This window comes from Mesoplodon bidens, assembly GCF_964165515.1.
Source record: "Mesoplodon bidens genome assembly, chromosome: 6".
Taxonomy (NCBI): Eukaryota; Metazoa; Chordata; class Mammalia; order Artiodactyla; family Ziphiidae; genus Mesoplodon; species Mesoplodon bidens.
This window is the reverse complement of record NC_138162.1, coordinates 6,048,314-6,072,069: the sequence shown is the minus strand read 5'-3', so window position 1 is coordinate 6,072,069 and position 23,756 is coordinate 6,048,314. Positions and strand designations below refer to the sequence as shown.

Here is a 23,756-nt window from a genome sequence, read left to right as displayed (position 1 = left end):
AATGTCCCCAGGGAAGGGAGGCAGGATGGAGAGAAGCAAGAGGAGGACACTGGGGCAGGAGGGACCATGTCAGGGTCATCACAGCAAGACGAGCTTCCAGCGGGAGGATGGGGTAGACAGGTAGGGTGGGGTATGACTAGGGGAAACCATTGGATCTGAGCCCACCCTGAAACCTACACTCTGCCATTATAATAGAGCCCACCCACCTTCTGCAGCTCTGGGGTGGCAGTGCCACCTCAGCTTCCTGGGGGAGCCGTGCTGGTCCCCTCTGGGCTGCAACCCCTGACTCCGTGCTCTGCTCACACTCCTTGCATGATTCTACCAACAGCCAAGCCCAGGATCCTTGTGAATGGGTCATGTGACGCAGACAAGCCTCTGAGGGTCACAGCCAAGGCCAGTGACGAGGTGACCCTGGACTGTGAAGCCCAGGGCTCTCCACCCCCACTGGTCACCTGGGCCAAGGACTCCCTTCCTATGCCACCCGTCACCGACAGGTAACCCCAGTTGTGGGGCCTTGGGTCTGGGGATGGACGGAGCTTGGGGTTTGAGGAGACTGACCTCCAGGTGACCCGTGACCCGGCCAGTGTGTGGGACCCTGTGGACACCCCCAGGGGCATGCAATCCGATTACACACACAGCACTTTTGGCCATTGGCCTTTAAGGGAGCGTGGATGCCCTTCAGAGGGGGAAGGCCTCTGAAATAACACGCACGCAGTGCTTCACGCACGGCCGAGGGGTGCTGCGTGCAGGATCGCCTTCAATCTGCTCAGCAGAGCAGAACTGAGTGGAACTGGGGCTCAGCGAGGTGGGGTGACCTGCGTGTGGTCACTCAGCTGGGAAAGAGTGATGCCACGGCTGAGACCTCCTCCTGAGCGAGACACGTGCGCCGTCCGTGCCTGCTCCGCGGACCAGGTGTCTGGCAGCCGGGATTTCAGGGACCCTGAGAGTGGGGCAGAAAGGGAAGAGGTGCTGGGGCATCCTTCAAAGCCTGGCTGCACCTCCCCAGGCAGGGGTGTCAGGCGGGGTGGTTCCAGACGAGAAGGCCTCAGACTCCTGGGACCCTTGACCCTCGAGGAGTGGGGCTGTGGCGAGGGGGCAGCTCTGGCCGGTGACATCAGCCCTGGCGGGGCCTTTGAGAAGTTCCAGATGGAGGAGGTCTCAGAGCAGCCTGCTGTGCAAGATCCCACTCCTGACACCCACACGTGGGTCTCTACCTCTCAGAACATCTGTTTGGTGCACCCTCCCGTCCTTGAAGCCTGCACACCTGCACACGGCTGGGGTCCTGGGGCTGGGCTGGCGCTGTGCTGCCCCCATCCGCGCGCCCTTTGGTGTCTCTGCAGCCCAGGTCGTAGGTGGGGGAGGGAGTGGTCGTCTGCGGGAGCCTGCATCTCTCCGCAGAAAGCCTGGTCCTGGCTCCTTGGCTGGGCAGCCGCCTGGCGGGTGCTTGTTTATTTATGGTTTGTTACTGAAATGGCACACCGCATTTCCCATTTGTTCACCCCTCCTTGTTGTGGTGTGTTAATAGATCAGCCGGGAGCCATAAATCTGTGAGAGCTGCTTTTGCAATCCTGGAGTTTTGTTCTGTTCCTTCTCCCCTGGCCCCCTCCACTTCGCGCTGGCTTACGGCTTTCTCTTGAGGTTTATGAGATTCCAGGAGTTCACCTACATGAGGTGGGAAAATATGCCTGGAGGGTGGGGCTGGGGTGAAGGGCTCAGACCCTGGAGTTCATCAGACCTGAGTGTGGATCCCGGCTGCTTCTGTATTAGTCGGTGGCCTCAGGTGGCCACTGGTTCCTCCTGGACCGTTTCTCCATCTGTAAAGTGGACAAGGTTTAAACCCTGTTCTCAAGATACAGTGATGGATGTGTGATGCTTAGTATATTGTCCGTGGTGGAAAGTCACTCCCTTTGACAGCATTTTCCTGCTGCTGCTATAAACGAAAGCATCATTTCCAGCTTTCAAAAATTATCATCATCCTATCTGTCATTTAATTCTCACCAACTTTTTTCAATGAAAAAGCTTTATTGAGATATAAATCACATGCTTTCCAATTCTGCGTTTTTAAGTACATTCTGAGTTGTGCAGCCATCACCACAATTAACTTGAGAACATTTCCAGCACCTTCCTCCGCACAAAAAATCCCCTCACTCATTGGCAGTCCCTTCCCATCCCTGCCCGACCCCAGCCCAGCCCCCGGCAACCACTCATCTGCTTTCTGTCTTTGGATTGATCTCTTCGGGACGTCTCTTGTAAATGGAATCATGCGCTCTGTGGCTTTTTGTGTCTGGCTGCTTTCACTTAGCATGATGTTTGTGAGGTTCCTGCTTGTTGTAGCAGGTGTCAGGACCTTGGTCCTCTTTATGGCTGGATAATATTCCGTTGCCTGGATAGAGCCCCTTTTGTCGATTTATTCACCAGTTGATGGACACCTGGGCTGTTTCCACTTGCTGGCGATTGTAAATAACCTCATAGACCTTTGATGGTATTGACACTTCGTTTGCAGGCTCTGGGTCCCCGTGGTTCTTTGGGCCTCCCTGTGGCATATGACAGCTTCCCCGCGCAGAGCAAAGCTCCCTTTTCTGCCAGACACACAGTTCCCCTTAGTCCCACAGCCATTCAGGCAGAAGATGCAGATTTTAGAAAACCCATGGGAAACCCACAGGGAGCAGTGGTGGTGCGGGGGCAGCTTTGCTGTCTGTCTGCTCCCCTCCCCCTCTCCCTCCTCCACCTCTTCCTCTTCCTTCTCCGAGGGACCCCCAAGGCTCAGCTTCAAAGCTGCCATTCTGGAAGCTTGAGAACTTATTCTGATGAGTCGTGGGTGTTCCTCTACCTCCAGGTTCTGTGTTCCTTCTGCCTGGCTGAGCTTCTCCCTCTTCTGTGGTGGCCCCCTTCTCTGTCCTTGGATGGGGGAAGGCCTGAACCTATTCGGGTTGCCCGGGGCCTCTCTTTCCTGAACCTGTGCCAACCTTGGCCAAGGGCTGCGGTCAGGGTCACCAACAGACCTCCAGTGTTGGTGCTTCTTCTAAGCTCCTTGGTAACTCTGGTGCAATCAGGGTTGAGAACCACAACGTGGCCGAGCCTCTGAGGCCTCCTGCATCTCTGTTTGGGCAGGGGGGGTGGCCCTCTTCTCCTGCTGGCCATCCTGGAGGTGGGTGGGGTGAGCGGCATCATGCCCAGTGCCTTGAGGGGGAAACAGAAGCCATGGGGTGTGGGGAACTGGGATCCTGATCTTCTCACTTCCCGGGCTGGGCCCTAAGTGCACACCCACACACCCACAGACACACATAGACATGCACAGACATATACAGACATGCCCGGACACATATAGACATGAATACACATGGACAGGCGCACAGACAGACACAGACACACATAGACACACAGCCACGCACACTGACACAAACACAGATACAAACACATGTGGACATGCACACAGACACACCAGAGATGCAGACATGAGAACACGTGGACACACACATATCAGGCTTCTGGGCCAAGGTCGGGCAGGCCACTGCTCTTTCTGGAGAGTCTAGAGAATATTCCGAACTCAGGGAGCCTTGACCTCCTGGGTCAGAAAGTCCTAATGGAAAGAAAACATAGTAGGAGCTTGAGTAGCCATGAAACTCTAAACCACCCGCCTGTGTCCACGACCCCTTCCAGTGTGTTCTTGTAGATGCTTCTAGGGAATTAAATTTAGTGCATCTTCCATTCTGCCCTTATCATTGATATTTTTCCACATTTACCCATTTTCTAGATTCATCCTGGCCCACGTCATTGCTTTCCATTTAAAGGGCAAGATAACATTCCAGGGCGTTCAGCTCTCATCGTTGCTAAGCTCTTTCTCTGTTTGGGGCAGATGCTCCATTGCCAGTTTTTGGCGGTAATAAATGGGGCTGTTGGAACATTTTTGCACAAATGCTTCTCTTTATCTCCTGGGTCATTTCCTTGGGGTATAGCCCTGAAAGCCAATGGCTGAGTCCAAGCCTGGGAATGGTTATCAGGTGCCTCTTACCCTGTGGGACTGCTGTTTGTGAAAGGACCATTTGAGTTGTGAATTCAGAATTGAGAAGTCCACAGGATTTATTGAGCATCTCATGTGCCCAGGACTGTGCCGAAACTGTCTAGGAGAGAGAAGACATGGGCTCCGGCTGTGTGTGACATCAGGTAGCAAAAGACCTGAAGTCCCATCCCAGCCTTGCCCCCAACTCTCTGAATGAACCTGAACAAGACCCTTCCCCTCTCTGGGCCTCAGTCTTCCTGTCTGAGAAATGAAAGGGTTGGACAGAGAGCGCCTAGTGGCTCTGGTCCCATGATTCAGCCCAGGGATGCTGGGGCGAGGTGGTGTTGCTAGGCAACAGTGTTTGTTTCTGGTTCTGATGTGTATCTGGGACAGCTGCGAGTACTCCTGGCTTCAGCACTGGCTCCCGGGGGCAGCCGGCCAGGGTCCCACACAGGGCCAAACCAGCCGCATCCGGGGGAGGGGAGGGGACAGGGAGAGGATTGAGCACCCCGAGGATGCTGCAGGGCATTCGGCACACCCACTCCCTCTCATGGCCCAGCGGAGAGGTGGGGGCTGCAGCTGGGTTCTGATGATCCAGGAGAAAAGCTGCTTCCTCCGTAGAAGCGAGTGGCATGGCATGGACTGCCCGGGGGCCCCTCGTGGGGTCTTTACCTTGGTGGGTCTTCATAGCTCATCTGATTCCTGCCCTGGTGGCTGGGTGACCATGGACAGCAGGACTTCATCTCTCTGGGTCTCTGCAAAAGGGGTGATGATAGTAGGATCTGCCTGCCTTGCAGGTTTGGCTGTTGAGAGTTTCAAGTGACAGTGTGCGCGGAAGGGCTTAGCTGTGCAGTGGCGCATAGGAAGCACTCAAGTGTAGACAGCTGTCACCTGTTAGCATCTCTGGGTTTATGTTGCACGGGCTCAGAGGATGTGTATTCTCCCCTGTGCTCATATATTGTGCTTGGCCCTTTCGTTGGTATCCGGCCCCTCTTCCTAAACTGCTCCAGCTTCAGGTTTCCGTTTGGGGCTTCCTTATAAGGGTCTATGGTGTGGGTCAGGGTCAGAGTGGCCACTGGTGGTTGAAGGTGCTGTCCAGCCTGACTGGTGCTGGGGGCGGGGGGGATGGGCAATCCCTGCTGCAGGCTCAGACCCCACCCTGGCCCAGCAGACAAGCGCCCAGCATGTATCTGCATGTGGTGGACGTCTGTTGAGCGCTGTTCGACTGCGTGCTGTGGGTGCGGATCCGCCTCTGGTGGGCTCGGTTCATTCATTCGACAGCCTCCGCCCAGAAGGCTCTGCTCACACAGTGAGGTTGGACAGGCCCTTTAGAAACGGGGGCAGCAGGGTGAGCATGGGACACAGCAAGAGGGCCTGGGTGCAGGCCAACCACCCAGATTCTGAGCAGCCTGAGGACGGGGAGCATTTCCTTCACCCCAGTGGCCCACCTTGAACCCAGTGGCTCTTTGTCATGTGAGTGAATGAATGAATTTACGAGAAATTGGCTGAACTCAGCTCCATGGAACTCAGAGCAGGAGAAGTGTAACCTGCCTGCACTCGGCAGGGAAGGGTTCATGGGGGAGCTAGAGGCTGTGCTGCCTTGAAGGGGGTCTGGGGGCAGGAGAGCCGCACGGAGACAGGGTGGGGTGTGGGAAACAGTGTGAGTGAAGGTGGGAAGGGGCGCGTGTGTGGACAGGGACAGCTGGGATTTGCCACCAAATATTTATCGAGCACCTGTTGTGGGCCAGCCCCTGTGCTAAGCACTGGGAACATGGCAGGAACCACCTGGGCAATCTGGCCGCTCCCTTCACGGAGCCATCAGACAGCGACAGGTGATTACGGGTGTGTTAAATGCCATAAAGCCTCCAGGAGTGTGTAAGTGAGAGCAGGGGTCCAGCAGGGGCAGCTTCCCTGAGCCACAGAGGAGCTGCAGGGGGGACCCCAAGCTGGGTTGCAGCGAAGGTGTGGCCTGGGATTTGCACTTTCTATCAGATGCCCTTTGGTCTCTCCAGGCGGATACATCCCCCTTGGAGCTCAGAGGACCTGGGGGACACGGCAGGGTAGGTGGATCTCCCTCCCCGTCCCCCATCATCTGCATGGCTGTGTGATCCTCGCAGCCAACAGTGAAGCCTCCAGCGCAGTGGAGGTCCTAAACAGGAAATTCCCCTCGAACCTCTCCATGTTTTCATCTGGGCGCCACGCAGGGAGGCTGCTGCTAATTACACCACAGGCACAGGGCACACGGCAGCGCTCTCCCCACTTCCTCCCACCTCCCCCCTGCCCCTGACACCCCTCCACCCCCAAACCCCAAGGAGCCTTGGGAATGTGGAGAGAGAGCGCCCCGGGGGCGTGGGGCGGGGGCGGTGCAGAAGGGCTGCCCTGGAACCCCTAGACCTCTAGGTCCTGTTTGGTCTGCCCCAGGCCTCATACCTTTTTCCTATATCTGGTCCGAGTGGGGTTTGCTCTGTGCCAGGTCTGGGCTAGGTTCTGGGGATACGAAGGCAAATAAGATGGCTGGGGATGTGTCCTCTTAGGGCCCGCAGGTGACAGGTGGTCACAAGCCGGTGCGGTGGGGGTTGTGATGGGGAGGGCTCTGCAGGCCTCAGCTTGACCATTTGTAAGATGGAATTTCCATTCATTCCGTTTCCTCCTTTGTGGTATAGCGAGCAGCCTTCCCTTTCTAGGAAATGACCTGGGGGTCATCATGAGAAAGACAAGATGCCTACATTTATTGTTGAGAATTGTTTCCACTTTTGGAAGTTTCTTTCATTACTTTTTTTTTTTTATCCCAGAAGCTCCCACTTCCTCTCCTTTTAAGGGCTTGGTGAGGGAGGAAGCAGCTTCTCTAAAGTTCTTAGAAGAACTAGAAGGCAACCTCTGAGATAAAGGAGTCCAAAGCAGGCTTTTCAAATATGAAGAAATTGGGGTTCAGAGACGTTCTCTGCCCTGCCTGGGCTGGCTCAGCACGTCTATAGCAGAATTGGACCTCAGATCCAGAACTCTGGTGCTCAGCCTAGACCTCTTTTTGCTGACCCATGCGTCCCTGCTTGGCTAGTCGAGGTTTGTGGCAAAGTCCCCTGAGGGAACCGTGTCCCTGCATCAAGTGTGACTCAGTGTGTATGTTTCAGCCTCAAACTGATTTGGCTCGTGTTGGGTGGATATCAACATTATTTAACTTAAGAAAAAAAATTGTGGTTGAGAAAAGCCAAGCCAGGGGAGGGGAGCCGCACGGGGGAAATGTTTACTTGTCACTGAGACAAGAAAACATCTGTGTTGTGTTTTTTCCTTTTTTCTTCCAGTTTGGAAGATTAAGGGACCTACTTAGGGCTGCCCAGCTGATTGGGGGCTGGGGGACAAAACACAGACATGTTGAGGGGGGCGTGGTTTTTACTAGCAGCTGGGCTGTTTATCGAGCACTTACTATGTCCCAGGGACCATGGGTTTTGTGTGCATCGTGTCACTCCATACATGCCGTCTCCTGTGATCCCAGCTGAGGACACCGAGGCTCAGGGAGACAGAGTCCTTGGCCCAAGGTCAGCCTTCAAGAGGCCGAATGGTGGTGGATGCTGGGGCCACTTGCTGTCAAAGCCCAGTTCCCACCTGCTCCGCCGGGCTGCTTCTCAGGGCAGGGGCACTTCCCTGTGTCCTGGGGCAGTGCTCCCAAGGGGTGGTCGCCCTGAGGACCTTGGTAAAACTCTGATTCCAGCCTCCGCCCACAGATCGGAGTCTCTGGATGGGGCCTGGGAATCTGTATGTTTCACATATAGCTGGAAGATTCTGATAAGAAGCCCTGCTCTACAAGGGGGAATGATGGACCCTACCTGTGAGAGCTGATGGCGTGTGAGCCTGTGGCGCAGGAGTCCTGCTCCTGTGCGTGGGGACACATACATCAGTGTGCAGAGAACTCTGGTGGTGAAAGAAAGAAAGAACGAATGAAGAAGAGTGGGGGGGAGGAAAGATAAACCTCCATGTTTCAATGCCCACCAAAAGGAGAACAAATTAATCCAACTGTGGTACGATCACACAACAGACTACTATACAACAGTGAAAAGTGAATGAATTAGACCCACACACATACACATGATGCCATTTATATAAGAGTTTTAAACGAGGCAAAACTGCATTGCGTATCGTTATGGATGCACTGACGTCACCATGATAACAGCTGACCTCTGTTGAGTACGTCTGTTGCAGGCACTGTGCTGTGAATTAGGTCTTTCAGTTCTCTGGACAACGCTATGAGGGATAAGTACCACTGTTGTCTCTTTTTTCCAAAAGGAGACACAACCGAGGCACAGAGAGGTTAAGTGACTTGCCCGGCCTCACACAGCAAGCACGTGGCAGAACAGGGTCGGACCTAGTTGTCCCAGCCCAGTGCCTGGGCTCTAGAGACCACTGCCTGGTCTATCACTCACAACTGTCCTCAGAGAACTTGCCCCAGGTGCCCGCTGGATGCTCAGGGCAAACTGGACGAAGGGTTTGCTGGGTAGGGGGATTACAAGCCCACTTTACATATGGGGAGACAGAAAACCAGCAGAGCAAAGCTAGTCACCCGTGGTTGTCCAGAGAGTGAGTTGCCAGCAAAAGTGACCCGTTTAATAAGTGCACGTCCAGCACTTGGCTTGCAGCTGCGTGGGAGATGGGGCTCTTGTCATCCCTGTTTTGCAGAGGAGGGATCTGAGACTCAGCAGAGAGGGGAGTGGAGACCAGGACTGGAGCCCAGCTGCACCCTGATCAGCATAGGCGGGGGAGGAGCTGGCCCTTGGAGGTTACCACCCCCACTCCCCACCCCCGTGCCAGCTGCTTGTACTTGGGGCCCTGCTGTGGCCAGTGGCCGCAGCTGCCAACCCAGTTCTAGGGGCTGGCACGGAGCCAGCACATGTGGGCTGGTGACATCATATCTGCTGGGGCCCCCTCGGGTCCAGCCCAGCTGCAGGAGCCTGGCTGGGGGTCCCAGATCCCTGTGGGATGGGGGCCAGGTGACTTCAGCAAAGTGGGACAGGTTGGGGAGCACAGCGATGGGGGACCTCTACAGTTTCCTCCTGAGGGCCCAATACAGCGCCGGACAACAGGACACTGAAAAGCCCTGGATTCAGAGCCTGGCCAGACCTGGCAATTAGACGCAGAGGGTCTCTGGGCTGCAGCTTCTCCCTGGGAGCCGTTGGGGGGGACCTCCAAATGAGGCCTCATCCCCACTCTCAGGGCAGGGTCGAGGAGTGGTAGGCGTGTGCATTAGAGGAGGGAGAGTTACTGGCGACTAGGTACCAGGCCCTGGGCTGAGCCCATGTGGAATCTGTTCACCAGCCTCAGCCAGAGAACTTCTTAATGTGCCCATTTTACAGATGAGGAAATGGAGGCTCCAAGAGGTGAAGGGACTTGCTTCACCCAGCTGGGAAGGGTTCAAAGTTAAACCCAGCCAGCGGACTCCTAGTCTAGTGCTCTTTGTCTGTTATGCAAGTTGGAGGGGACCTGGCCTTGGCCTGTGGTTTGGGGGAAGTGGAGGCAGGGCAGGGGGAGGAGTGAAGGGTGGGTGGCGGACACTGCCTCAGTCCTGGCAGGCTTCCTGGAGGAGGCAGCTGGTTCAAGTTGGGTCTTGGGCCTTTCCAGCAGAGGTGGGGTCGGCTGGGGTCTTACCAGTGCCCCTCACTCCCACAGGCATTGCCTCCTCCCATCAGGCTCCCTGCATCTGGCCCAGGCCCAGGTGAGTGACAGCGGCCTCTACGAATGCACAGCCAGTAACCCTGCAGGGTCCGCTGCTCAGTACTACGTCCTCAGGGTGCAAGGTAAGGCCCTGGCTGGCAGCCTGTCTCACACCGCTCCTCCAACCCCCATCTTTCTTAGGCCTCTCATGCCCCTCCCCCGTCTCCACGCCAGGCTCTGTCACCCCCTCATGGCCCTCCAGTGTTTCTTCCATCAACTCTATTTCCTGTCTTTTTCAAGCCTTATCTCTCCTTCTTCTCACCCCTCGTCTTCCCCTCTCCTGAACCCCTTGGTTGAGCCCGGAGAGTCTGTTCAGAGGCCCCCTGAGAGCAGAGGGCAGGGCCCCTTGGCGTTGGAGACTTGGGCGTTGGGAGGGGGACCCACGGAGGGGGTTCTGGTTCCTGGCTCGGGCGGGGGCCCAGGAGTGCAGGTTCACCTGGGTGTCCAGGTTCCATTCACAGAAGCCACCCAGTCACTCCACCAAAGAGGCGGGGACCTTGTCATCTCCAGGAGCACGGGGATGAGTTGTCTGAGACAGGGGTCCTCTGACTGCAGCCCTCAGCCACTACTGACCTACATGCCGTTTTCATGTGGCCCACGAGTGAAGAATGATGTCTACATTTTTAAATGATTGGGGGAAAAAAGACAAATAATGTGACATGAAAATTATATGGAATTCAGGTTTCAGTGTCCATAAACACAAGCCTTATTGGAGCGCCATCACACACGTTCGGTTACATAGCGCCTGTGGCTGCTTTCACGCGGTAATGGCAGAGTTGAGTGGTTGAGACAGAGACCATCTGGTCTGCAAAACCTTTTCAGAAAAAGCCCTTTCCAGAAAAAGCCAACCCCTGATCTAAGCTGACTCCCCATTTTACAGGTGGACAGGCTGAGGTTCGGAGAGGGAGGGGCTCAAAGCTTCGCTATGAGTTTGCATGAGCATGGGAGTGAAACAGAGAAGCAGGAAGCAGGGGGATGAGCAAGCAGGGCCTCAGAGTCGGCAGATCTGGGTTTGAATGCTGACTCTGCCACGGACTGGCTGTGTGACCTTAGGGCAGCTGCTTGGCTTCTCTGAGCCTTGGATTCTTCTTCTATAAAGTGGAGGCAATAATGCCTATCCCATAGCTGTCAGAAAGGATGTTGAAGACATCAGGCATTCATCACGGTGGAAACTGCTGTTGTTTGCAGCAAGTGTTTTTAGGGGGGGTGGGTGCGGGCAGGGCATGTACACCCTCGTGCTCCTGGACAGTGAGGCTCTGGGCTCCGGGTGGGGGAGCTGATCTCTGCCCAGGGGCCAGCTTCCATAGATGGTCTTATCTTCGGGCTCCTACTCTGAAGCTGGGAAGGGATTGGGTGTCCTCAGCTTCCCCCAAGGGCCCAGGACACTTGTCCTCGTCTTTGAGAATTCTCCCGGGCTCATGCAGTCTGGCCCCACGGAAGCCACCTGGATTTCTGGTCACACAGACTCAGCCTTGGGGCCGGTCCAGCTCCTATGAGCCGACGCAGTGGGTGACTCTGGTCAAGTCACACAACCTTTCTGAGCCTCAGTTTCTTCATCTGCAAAATGGACATAGCATCACCCACCCCGTAGGAGGGACCAACTGGGATGGAGGATGGGAAAGTTGCTTGAAAAACACAAATGCAGAAGAAACAATACCCACTATCCTCCCCAAGCCAGGAAAGGGAAAGAGCGAGCTGGGAACCCTGAGAGTGAGTCTAGCCGCCGTGTCTTAGGCACCACTGTGGAGCAGGCTCCATGCTGGCTGCTCTAGTGCTGCATCTCATTTCATCCCAGGGCTTCTTTGTGAGGAGGGGAAACCGAGGCTCCAGCCAGTGTGGGGTCCTGTGGACGAGAGGGGCAGGGCTGGGATTTGAACCTCCCCTTCTGTGCAGGCTGCCGCCTGGGTTGACTCAGTCCCGCCGCCCCGTGGGCCTCAATGTCCCCATCCAGCACTGAGCTGGTGTTTCCCAGCTGGTGGTTCTCAAATGGTGCTGGGTGCAAGCCTGGGGGTAGGGATGGGGGTGGGGGCTGGGGAGGGGTGGTAAGGGAGTAAGCTGAGCACGGAGGATCGATTTTTTTTTTTTTTTTTTTGCGGTACTCGGGCCTCTCACTGTTGTGGCCTCTCCCGTTGCGGAGCACAGGCTCCGGACGCGCAGGCTCAGCGGCCATAGCTCACGGGCCCAGCCACTCCTCAGCATGTGGGATCTTCCCAGACCGGGGCACGAACCCGTGTCCCCTGCATCAGCAGGCGGACTCTCAACCACTGCACCACCAGGGAAGCCCGAGGAGCGATTTTTTGATGGCAACACGTGTATTCAAGGGAAAGGCTGATTCTACTCTTGCAGGGGGGTCCACACGGGATGTCCTACTGTCAATCGCCCCCCACAATGACGATTTCTGCTGGTTGGCGACGGCCAGGGGTGTGGGGAGCCCTGCAGCAGGCCGGGCCCTCTCTGTAAGTCTGGGCTCTGTGACTCCCCCCACCCGGGGCCCCTGCCTTGACACCCCTCCCCGTGGCCCTGTCAGTGCCCCCCCAGGTGCAGCCGGGCCCGCGGGTCCTGAAGGCATTGGTGGGAGAGGCTCTGGACCTGAACTGCGTGGCCGAGGGCAACCCGGAGCCCCAGCTGACCTGGTCCAAGGATGGGGTGGCCCTGCGGGGCGGGGGGACCGAGGGCTCCGTCCACTTCATGGCCATCCGAACCTCGGACGCTGGGACGTACCGCTGTGAGGCCTCCAGCAGCGCTGGGGTGGATGCCTGGGAGCTGGAGCTCAGGGTGCTGGGTGAGTCTCCCCTGAGCCCCAGAGCTTACCTCCCCACTCCTTCCCCAGCAGCAGCCGGGGCTTCTGAGCTGCTGGACCCCTTGCTTCCTCCCAGCCCCCGAAGCCGTGTCGGGCCGCTTTCGCCAGCCCTGGGGGTGCTCCGTCCTCGGGGTGGGGTGCAGGCGCCGTGAGGTCGTGGCTGAAGAGCAGCGGGCCAGCTTCTCCCACTTCCCAGCTGGACAACCATCAGCCAGTCATTTATACTCTCTGACCCTGTAACATGGGTCCAGTAACATGTGAGGGGTCAGTGAGAGAATGTGTGTGAAGTGCCTGGTGCATAGAAAGTTCTGGATCCCTGGTGCTAGCATTTTCACTATGATGAATTTGAAACACACTCAGAGAAGGCAGGGCAGGACGATCCTGAGCTCAGCCCCCCGAGCCCGCAGGGTCGTGCGTGGCACTGAGGGCTGCTCCATGGGCCACCCTGCAGGGGGTGAGCTGGTGCCATGGCCCTGACTCTCCCTGAGGCTGAGGACTGGGATGCGGGGCTTGTACCCCCTTATTCCAGCTGGGGTTCTGGATGGGAATGCCCCCTCCACCAGCCCTCGGCTCCTGGTGGGGGGAGCACCAGGCTTTGGGTTTGGGCGTGTGAGTGTGGCCACATTACCTTCCACCAGAGCCGCCATACTGGGGGCCCGATGAGACCAGTGGCCTGCTGGAGAAGGTAGCAGGAGAGAACGCCAGCTTGCCGTGCCCTGCCAGAGGTGAGGCTGGGCCCTGGGCTCTGGGCTGGGAGGGGGAGAAAACCCACCCATGTTTCAGTGCCCTTGGTCACTGTGGGCAGTGCGCGTGGGTATGGAGGCTTATGGGGTCCCCACTCCTGTCCAGGACCATGCCAGGAACTTCATCCCATCAGCAGCCCTAAAGGATGGGTATTCGCATTAGCTCTATTTTTTATTAGGGGCAATTTAGGCCCAGAGCGGTTAAGAGGGTTGCCTGAGGTCACAGCCAGAAGGTGACTCACGGAGTATAATCTGCTTTAACCCCAGCCCCGAGTGCCCGTTAAACCCTGGGCCCCTCTGCGCCTGGGGATTGTAACAACTGGGGCTGAGGAAGGCCCCAGGGTCCTAGGATCGGTGCTTGGTGGCCCCTGCCTCTCCCCAAGCCCCAGGCTTTCTCACAGGGCATGGATTCACGCAGTCCTGGGCAAACCAGTCCCTTGGGACCCCCTTTGGGCTACAGCACAGTGTGGGGTGGAGATAGCCACCCCTGGGTCAATTCCCTGGTGCCGGGCAGTTCACACCTCCTTTCTGAGCCTCAGTTTTCTCAGCTGTCCAGTGGGGTCACACCTGTCCCTCCACACAGGGCTGCTGTGAAGGCCCAGTGGACAACAGGAAGTTTAGGTCCCAGCACCGTGCCTGGCACATAGTAGGAGCTTGAGGAAATGTGTTGAATGCATTCCACTGTTCTGTAAAATCTCCCTGCGGCACCCAGTGGATCCCACTGGCTGCCAGAGTTGCTTCTGGCTTTGGGTCAAAATGGCCAAAATGTCTCCCCTGTGCTTGGATGGTGCTCTCTAGAAGGTCAGGTGTCTGGGTGTCTAAGAAGTAACTGGTAGCTTATAAAAAGCCTGGCAGGAGCCAGGAGAGCTGGTTCTAGTCTGCACTGCACTCCTCATGCCACAGGATCCAGGGAAGTCCTTGGAATGGGACAGAGGGAGGGCCAGGTAGGAGGCAGGTGGGAGCAGACCACCTGGAGGGGCCATTGTCCCGCTCTTGACCAGGGCGCCACCTTGTGCCAGTATCTGGTAACAGCAAGGAACCTGTAGGGCCCTCCCGGGACCACCAGCCCCGGCCTCCTGCCCTGATATCCCACAGTCACTCCCAACCCCAGCATCATCCCTGGTCAGCCAGGGGCCTGTCCTCTGGGCCTGACTTCAGCCAAGTCAGCATAAGCCAAGTCGCCTCCATCAAAACTGCCTGTCCCCGCCCCGCACCCCACCCCACCCCCCTTGGCCTTCTCTCTTTCAAGCAGGTGGCTGCCCGGTGGGCAGTGTTGGGCGCTGGTATTCACCAGCCATGTGACCTTGGGCTCGGAGGGCTCTGAGGGAGAAAGGAGAAAGGCTGGAGCACCAGAGGGCGTGCCCCATGGGAGTCCTGGTACCTGCAGTGGGTGGCACCATCTGCCTCCTCCTTGTGGGGTGGTACAGAGGCCAGGAGCCTGGCCACCAACTTGCTGGTGATTTTGGACATTGCTCCTCTCTTGGTCTCTGTAAAATGGGAGTGGAGGCAAGGTGAGTGGTTTTTCAGCAACAGCCCTGAGTCCCTGGAGCCTTCCTGTCACAGAGCCGTGGTGCAGTTCTGTGTGGTTAGAGCTCATTTAGGGGTTAGATGTTTGCATTAAAAAAAAAAAAAAAAAAAGCTTCCAGTGTTCAAAACTCAATACCCCTCAAGGCTGGCAGCTCTGAAGTCCTGGTCTCTGGGTGGCAGGAGGATGGGCTGGGGCCTTTGGGAAAAGATGAGGAGCTGGGAGGGGCATGTGTGTGTCTGTGGGGTGTATGTGTGTATGTTGTGTGTATGTGTTCACACATGTGTCTCCGTGGTGGGGAGCAGCTGGGACACTCCAGCAGGCATCCTGGGCAGACACAGAGGAAACAGCAGAGGGGTCTATGAGAAAACAGACACAGAGGATTAAGTAGCCCAAGGATCGCAGAACATGGGTGGCCCTCCTTTTCCCTCAGGGCCAGCGGGCAGAGTCCCCAGCACTTAAGCAGGAGCAGTCAGTACAGGGTGGGGTGGGGCAGGGGCCCTCCCGAACGAGCCGACACCCAGGATGCCTTGGATGTGCCGCATCTTGATCGTAGCCCCATTCCCCCCTAGATGGGGTGTCTCACCCCTCCCTCCGAAGGTGAGGATAAAAGAGCAAGTGAGGTAGAGAGAGTGTGCTTACAAAGCGCCCCGAGCTGCCAGGGGAGTCAGCAGATTGAGTGGGGGTGTGGTGCATGATAACTGGTATTTAGCAACGATTATGACCCCAATGGGGGGTGATGGAGGGGCTGCAGGCTGCCCTCCTGCTCAGCGCTAGCAGAGGTAGGAAGGCAGGTGAGGGCCCAGCAGGCAGGGCAGTGGGTAAGGGCTGCCCTCGTCCTGAGATCACTCTGCGGAGTTGGGGCTCACGTGACCCAGGCCCCGCTGCGACCACTGGGCGCCATGCCTCATGGGCACGTGTGCTGCTTGGAATGCTGGGTCATTCCTTCAACAACGATCTGAAGACCTACTGTGTGCCCTGGCCCAGTGGGGCAGCTGTTCATCCTGCACCCATTGTGCGCCGGGCCGTGTGAGCCGACAGGCTGGTAGCAGCGCCAGACACTGCACAGTCTGACGTGAGGAGTGTTGGAGAAGGTCCTCCAGGGGGACTGCGGCGCTCACGGTGGGGCTAGGGGTGTGTGGCCAGCGGTGCCCGCCTCATGCCTGTGAGGGGAAGCACAGGCCCGGTCCACCTGGGTCCTCCACCGTTTATGTGCGGATCCGATGGGACAATATGGGTACTGAGCACGGCGGTCTCATTCATTCATGTAGCACCTACTGTGTGCCAGGCGCTGGGCTTGCAGCTGGGGGTGCAACAGGGAACAAAGCAAAGACTTCGGACCTTGTGGGGGGAGACAGACAATAGGCCAAAAAAAAAAAAAAAGCCTAAAGAAGTGCATCTTCTGTACCTTAGGAAGTTGGAGATGGCGGGCAAAAGAGAAAACACAGGGCAGGTGAGGGGGCTGGGAGTGTGGATGAGGTGGGGCCTCTGCGAAGGGAACCAGAAAAGGCTCTGGCCCCTGTGCCTGTGGCCCTCGGGCCGCTGGGAGGCCACGTGGACACACAGCACTGGGTGGGGAGGTGACAGGTGTGTGAGCACCTGCTACTCCTCCAGCCTGGGGGGCAAGGAGGTACCTGAGACCTCCCTCCACCCCGGAGGGTCAGCATCACTTGCACGGGGGTGGGGAGCAGTGTGGGTGTGGACAGGGAAGGGGACAGGTTTTCGTGCTGATGACTCTGTGCCCTGCCAGGGACGCCCAAGCCACAGGTCACGTGGCGGAAGGGCCCGTCCTCAGAGCCCCTGCGTGGCCGGCCGGGCCTGGCAGTGCTGGATGAAGGCTCTCTGTTTCTGGCCTCGGTCTCTCCCACCGACGGTGGAGACTACGAGTGTCAGGCCACCAACGAGGCGGGCTCCGCATCCAGGAGAGCCAAGCTCGTAGTCCATGGTGAGCAGGGACCCCAGGGCTGGGGAACGGCTTGTACACACCTCCCAGTGGTACCCATGGAAGCCTGGGTGGGACAGCGCCAGCTCCCCAGCCTGAGAGCTCACCGCAGGGGAGGCCACAGGTCCCTGCCCTCCCCCACTCCGTGCTTGTTGGGGAGGGCTTGAGGGTGTCAGGAAAGTGGCAGGTTGCATGGGCATCCCCATCCCCAGAGAGACCTCCACGGAGACAGTGTAAGGAGAAGAACCTGGAACTCCATAAAAGGCTCTAAAATGGTCTAGTGAATTTATTCTAGAAGGCTCACTGATGGCAAATGAGAGTCCCAAAGCCCCCCTCCACTGAAGCTGCTGAAACTACCCAAGGTTCCTATTCTTCCCGCAGCAGGAAGAGCTTCCCACAGCTCCCGCCCCCTCCCCCTCCCCCCGCCCCTGGTGCTGTGTGCAGGGGGAGGGGAGCCCTTCTCCTCAACACGGGCTTATGGAGGGGGTGGGAGAAGCAGTTTTATGGTTCCCGGGAAATTTGTTTCAAAGACATACCTAGGCCCCATCTTCAGAGATTCTGACTTGGGGTGGGGGAGGGTACCCCCCTAGGTGACCACGACAGCAGTTTGGGTGGAGAGCCAGGTGGATCCCGGGGCTCCCGCATCTTACAAAGCTGGATGTCAGAGCCCGTAGACAGTTCCTGGGCACGACCAGCACGAGGTCCCAGGGCGAGGCCGCTGTGGCCATTCCCAGGCCCACGGGGCTCCTGATGGCCACAGCAGGGGCTGGGGCGGGCATCCTGGAACCCCAGAATCTGGTGAAGGGCGGGAGTTGGGGCTGCCCGTCCAGGTGGGGAAGAATGGCCCAGAAGGAGTCCGGGTGGCCGTGGCTGTCCTGGGAGGGGGCAGCTCCTCTATTTCTCCTTGCTCCCAAGTGCCCCCCAGCATCCGGGAGAACGGGCACAGGGCCAACGTGTCAGGCATGGCCGGGCAGTCCCTGACGCTGGAGTGTGACGCAAATGGCTTTCCGGCCCCCGAGATCACGTGGCTCAAGGATGGGCAGCAGGTGGGTGTCCCCTGGGGTGGGTGGGCTGTGGGTGGGATTTGGATAGGGTACAGACCTTCTGGACGGGTTCCTGCATGTGCCAGGTGTGGCGGGGAGGTGTGACAAGTGGCAGGTGTCTTTGGGGATGCACTGGGGCTCAGGGCCACGGAAGACCGTGGGCCCACGATAAAGCCTGAGGGGCTGCCTGGTGGAGAGGGCACGGCACCGTTCTGGGAATCAGAAGCCCTGGGTTCCCGTCACCAACCAGCTCCCTGGGCCTCAGTTTCCTCATTGCTGATGGGGGGTGCGGGGTGGCCAGACCCCGCTCACCAGCTCCCTCTGGCCTCCTCTGCCCAGATCCCCGAGGTGGGCAGCCACCGCCTCCTGGACGGGGCCCGGGCCCTCCACTTTCCCAGGATCCAGGAGGGCGATTCTGGCCTCTACTCCTGCAGGGCCGAGAACCAGGCCGGGACTGTGCAGAGGGACTTCGATCTCCTTGTGCTCAGTGAGTGAGGCTGAGCCCTCCCAGCTCCCAAGTGTGTCTGGCCCTGCAGCCCCTCCCCTTTTAGGTGGGGCGGGGGAAGGAAACTACCGGCTGGGAGCCGGGGGCATAGAGGGGCGCATGGCAGACCTGGTCCCTGTCTTCACAGAGCTATGGGGGCAGACATTAGATAATCACATCATTAGCTTTGTAATTACATTATGCATTATATGCTACAAAGGAGCGGTGGCGGCAGCTGAGGACGCACAGAGCAGGGGCCGATCCAGCCAGGGGTTTGGGGGAGCTTCCCATGAGGGCCGGGTAGGAGAAGGGAAGGGTGACCAGGCAGGGGTCCTGCATGTGCAAAGGCCCTGCAGCAGGCGGGGCTTGTAGGGGTTGAGGATTTTTCTCCCCCCACCCTTTCTCACCCCCAGTCCCACCTTCCGTGCTTGGAGCCGAGGCCGCCCAGGAGGTGCTGGGCCTGGCTGGTGTAGGGGTGGAGCTGGAGTGCCAGACCTCAGGGGTCCCCACACCCCAGATGGAATGGACCAAGGATGGGCAGTGAGTGACCCCCGACGGGTAGTGTTGGGGTGGAGCCTCGGCCTGGGCTGGTGGAGAGGGCCTCTGGGGAGATGGAACTCTGCAGGGTTAGAGCTTGACAGGCATTGCACGAGCCAGCCAGGGCCCAGGCAGAGGGCGGTGTGGGGCACATCCACCCCCCCGCCTGAGATCACCCAGGTGAGACCCTGCTTTCAAATGGCAGGGTTTTCTCATCACTTAGCCAGGCTTCCTTTCATTTTTAAAACTTTTTCAAAGGTGTTTTTTAAGGTATTTAAAATTTTAAGGAATTAATATGATGTTTACCATTCCAAAGTGCACAATTCAGTACGCTGCGTTCAGTAGTAAATACAAATACATCCACAGTGTTGCACATCCGTCGCCTCTGTCTGGTTCCAGAACATTTCATCGCCCCCACAGGAGGCCCTATACCCATTAGCAGTCACTACTCTGTTCCTTCCCGGCCCCAGCCCCTGGCAACCACTAACCTCTGTCTCTGTGAATTTCACTATATTTCATATAAATTTCATGCAGTCATACATATGTAGTCTTTCGTGTCTGGCTTCTTTCACCTAGCGCACAGTTTTCGAGGTTTTTTCATGTTGTAGCAGGTTTCAGTGCTTCATCCCTTTTAATGGCTGAATAATATTCCATTGTAGGGATGAACCACTCTTTGTTTATCTGTTTATCCATTGATGGGCACTTGGTACCTTTCAGCGACTGTGAATCTTCCAGACTTCCTTTTCCCAAGCAGCAGGCTCCCCTCTGTGTAGCCTGCCCCTGCCAGCTGGCCTTACGGACAGTCTTGACCACCTTTCCAGACCTGTCCTTCCGGGGGACCCTCGCATCCAGCTGCAGGAGGATGGCCAGGTTCTCAGAATCACCACCAGTCACCTGGGGGATGAAGGGCGGTACCAGTGCGTGGCCTTCAGCCCAGCCGGCCAGCAGGCCAAGGACTTTCAGCTCAGAATCCACTGTGAGCCCAACCCCTTCCCGGCCCCCACCACGGGCTGCCCACCGCATGGAGGGCAGACGAGGGCAGACACGGGGGCCTATGAGGAGCGAGCCCCCGGTTCCGTAAAGCTGGGGGGGGGCGGGGGGGGGTGGACCGCGAAGAACAGAGGGAATCTGGCCCGACGTTTCCCAAATCCCACTGTCCCCATCTGAGCTTCACAAGTTTTCCTATTCCTGATACCACTCAGGATGATTGTTTGCTTAAATCAAGTCACTTTTCTTTACACTGAAACTCATTTATGTAAAAGGATGTGTAACACATCAAAGGCAAGTAGGAAGCAGGGCTGCCTGGCCTTCGTGGGAGGAAGCTGTGAAAACAAATGCAACCAAAGAGGGATTTTGGAAACCCTTAGGCTGTGAGCTGCCTGCATGTGGTAAAAAGGGCAGAGTAGAAAGTTCTAGAAAGGTTACGAACATAGTCGCACCAAGCACACCAAACAGCCTTTTCCTTTGTCGTAATCAGGCAGGAAGGAGATTTGGGGAGGGTGTAGCTGTTCTGTTACGAGATGCATGCCCACGTGTCCTGAGGATCAGCTTAGGTACCACCCAAGATGTGTGACCTGCCCTGTAGGAACCCCGGATCCAGTTCGGCCCCTCGTTTTACAGATGGGGAGACTGAGCCCCAGAGAGGGGAAGTGACCTATGCGGGTCATACAGCGAGTCAGAGGCAAAGTGGGGTCCGGAACCTGACCTGTGGCTCCTCCCCCGCTTTCTGTGCCTCTTGTGATGGCCTGGCTTGCCCCCCACGTCAGCATGTCCCTGGCCGATATCTCCTGTCTGTCCCCAGAGCCCCCCGCCCCTCCTCCCACCCCTGCAGTAGAAGCCTGTGACATGTGCGTTGCTTGTGGCCCACAGACAGGTGCATGGGGCTGCAAGGGATGGGACACCAGCCACCTCGGTGCTGGGCAGGCTCCCTGTGACTGCCCCCCGCCCCTCATTGTCCTCAGCACCTCCCACCATCTGGGGCTCCAACGAGACAAGTGAGTTGACCGTCATGGAGGGCCACCCCATGTGGCTCCTGTGTGAAGCCCGAGGAGTGCCCACGCCTGACATCACCTGGTTCAAGGATGGGGACCCCCTGCTGCCCAGTGCCGGGACCGTCTACACCAGGGGCGGCCGACAGCTGCAGCTGGAGAGGGCCCAGGGCTCGGACACTGGCATCTACACCTGCAGGGCCAGCAACCCCGTGGGGGTCGTGGAGAAGGCCACCCGGCTGGAGGTTTTCGGTGAGCGGCCCGGGGTCGCAGCAGGAGCAGTGGTCAGCTGGGGCGAGTAGTGGGAGGGACGCTGGGCCGGGGTGGCCTCCGTCTGGCTCTAAAGGTGGGTGAAGGGAGCAGCCAGAGGCCCAGGAAAATGCGAATGAGGGGTTACCCAGGGAGAAGGGTCATCTCAGCTCACCCAGCCTTCCTCAGGCAGGTGAGGAAACCGACGCCAGGGGAAGGGCCTGTCTCGGGGCCCCAGCGGAGCCGAGTTGAGAATCCACGTCTCCCCCTCACGGTTTAGGGCTTCTCAGGAAATTGTGCCCACACCCCCATGACCACAGCTAATAACTAAGTGCTCTTAATTAGCCACATACTGTGGTCCAGACGCCCTGGGGCTCGTCACAGCGCTAGCTAATTTAATCACAGCACAGGGACTAGGGCCCTGGTCCCCCCACTCATGGGTGAGTGTGGTGGGCTCTGGGGCTGGCCCAGGTCACCCCGCTGGGAGGTGAGAGGACCCAGTTCCTACCTCGAGGGTCTGACTTGTGCTCTGTTAACCTCAGCATTGGCCTGCCTGAAGGGGCTTGGCTCTGAGGACATGTGAAGAACTCAGAAGACAGGGTGTGTGTAGGAAGGCAGAGATGGGTCTGAGCAGATGAAGTCTGAGAAGGCAGAATGCAGCCTGGTGGGGTCATTCTGGCCCCTCTCGAGGAATCAGCTCCGGAGCTCTGGTCCCCAAAGATACAAAGGGCTTGGGTGCTGGAGTCCTGGGGACCCCAAAGGGAAGTTGAGGTGTGTGGGGTCTACGGGCAGCCTCTGAGGTTGAGCCCAGCAGCCAACTCCAGGATTCTTATTCAGGGATCTGAGAACCTCCTGGAAACTGATGGAAAATGCACGTGTGTGTTTTCATTATATTTTCAGTGGGGCTAGTGACCCAGGCAATGTTGAGAAGCCCATGCCGTTCCCTCATCGCCCCATGTCTCCTGGCAATGACTCTGTGGGCCTAGCAACTTGGGGGCCCTCCCCAAGGGGAAGAGAGAAGCCCCCCCTCTGGCTACCCCCTTGGCCATCACTGGCTGAGTTAGGAGCCCCCAGAGGCTGGGCCGTCTGGGCTAGGGTCTGCTCGCTTCCTCAGGCCAGGCAGGGGACCAGTAGTAGGAGTAGAGACTCTGGTCTTGGGCCCTGGGGAACCCATCGCTTTGGGTTCAGCGGATCTTGAGACCTACCGTGTGCAGATACCGAAGACGCACAGAGACAAGTGTTGTTCCGCTCAGGCTGAGCTCACGGGGGTAGCAGGGTGTGGAGAGAGGATGCAGGCAGTGTAGGGGGGGTGGGGATGGCACCAAGGGGCAGAGGAGGGAGAGAGTGCTTCCAGCTAGGGTGCCGGGGGAGGCTCCCCAGAGGAGGTGATGATGTCTGAACAGGGGTTCCAGTAGTGGAGGGGAGAAGGCATTTCGCGTGGGTTGGGGTCTGGGAGGGACTTAACCAGGCTGCTGGTCCCTGAGCAGCCCCTGCCTCTTCCCTAGTCCCGCCCACCATTGAGGGCGCTGGTGGAGGGCCCCGTGTGGTGAAGGCCGTGGCCGGGAGGCCCTTGGCGCTGGAGTGTGTGGCCAGAGGCCACCCACCCCCCACCCTCTCCTGGCACCGCGAGGGGCTACCCGTGGCGGAGAGCAATGGGACGTGGCTGGAGGCGGGCGGCGGCATGCTGAGCCTGGAGAGCCTGGGGGAGGCGTCCGGAGGCCTGTACAGCTGCGTGGCCAGCAGCCCCGCCGGGGAGGCCGTGCTGCAGTACTCCGTGGAGGTGCAGGGTGAGCCCAGGCCTGCCCCACCCGAGTCACCTGGGCCGTGGATCCCCCCTCCCACGCCTAGTGTGTGCAGAGGGAATGGAAGTGACCAGTGCCCTGGACTGCATGAGACAGATAAGGGGACAGATGAGAACCCTGCGACCTGGGCTGGGGCCCCTCAGGGATACAGTGTGGGCAGGGTTGATTCCCGGGATCAAGGGTCCCTGCTCCTGCCCATGACCCTGGGCCAGGTCATCCAGGGTGAAGGACACCGCTCTGCCTTCCAGGAGATGCTCCCAGTCAATGGGATGGACATTTATACCCTGAGGCCCAAAGCTGGGTGGTGGGCGCTGGTCCCGGGGATGGATGGGGGCGCCCTTTGCCTGCTTCTTCCATTTCACGGACACTTCACAGCCATTAACTCTGGATAAGGCAGGGAACAGGGAGACGGGACTCCTGAGCCCTGGGTTTGGTGGGAAGACATTGAATAAACAGACCAATCCTGTGGGGAGGCTGAACTTGGGTGGTCCTAGAAGGCCTTCTGGACGAGGGCCCGTTTATGGGAGTGCTTGAAGGGTGAGGTGAAGCTTGGGCCTGGCTCTGGCTGCACTGGGACTTAGGAGAGCTGTAGGCCGGGATTTCCTCAGCACCAGACACCCAATGGTGGCTCCTGCCTACAGTGCCCCCGCAGCTCCTGTTGGCTGAAGGCTTGGGCCCGGTGACCACCCTCGTAGGACAGCCCCTGGACCTTCCCTGCCAGGCCTCAGGCTCCCCAGTGCCCGCGATCCAGTGCGTATGGGGTGGTGGAGGTCAGAACTGGGGGGCTGGGGGACAGGCAGAGAGCATGCTTTGGGGGTGGGTGGGGACGGGAGATGCTTCCCCTCCCAGGAGCATGAAAGAGGCCCTGGAGCCAAGGACCATGGAGCCAGGGACGTGAGAACAGGGGAGAGATGCTGCCTGGCCTCTTGGCCTGTCCTGTTGC

General features: G+C 58.2%; 1 protein-coding gene across 1 annotated transcript in view; it reads left to right on the top strand.

Moving 5' to 3' along the window:
* HMCN2 (hemicentin 2) overlaps window positions 1-23,756 on the top strand; it is a gene marked incomplete at its 5' end in the record, with an annotated part of 148,901 nt that overhangs the window by 58,157 nt on the left and 66,988 nt on the right. The window contains 12 exons of the mRNA XM_081237656.1: window positions 329-494; window positions 9,656-9,783; window positions 12,228-12,482; window positions 13,139-13,225; window positions 16,519-16,713; window positions 17,626-17,756; window positions 18,093-18,240; window positions 18,651-18,777; window positions 19,596-19,750; window positions 20,736-21,014; window positions 22,517-22,798; window positions 23,455-23,563. Coding sequence (XP_081093782.1) covers window positions 329-494; window positions 9,656-9,783; window positions 12,228-12,482; window positions 13,139-13,225; window positions 16,519-16,713; window positions 17,626-17,756; window positions 18,093-18,240; window positions 18,651-18,777; window positions 19,596-19,750; window positions 20,736-21,014; window positions 22,517-22,798; window positions 23,455-23,563 — 2,062 coding nt within the window. The remainder of the gene's footprint in view (window positions 1-328; window positions 495-9,655; window positions 9,784-12,227; window positions 12,483-13,138; window positions 13,226-16,518; window positions 16,714-17,625; window positions 17,757-18,092; window positions 18,241-18,650; window positions 18,778-19,595; window positions 19,751-20,735; window positions 21,015-22,516; window positions 22,799-23,454; window positions 23,564-23,756) is intronic.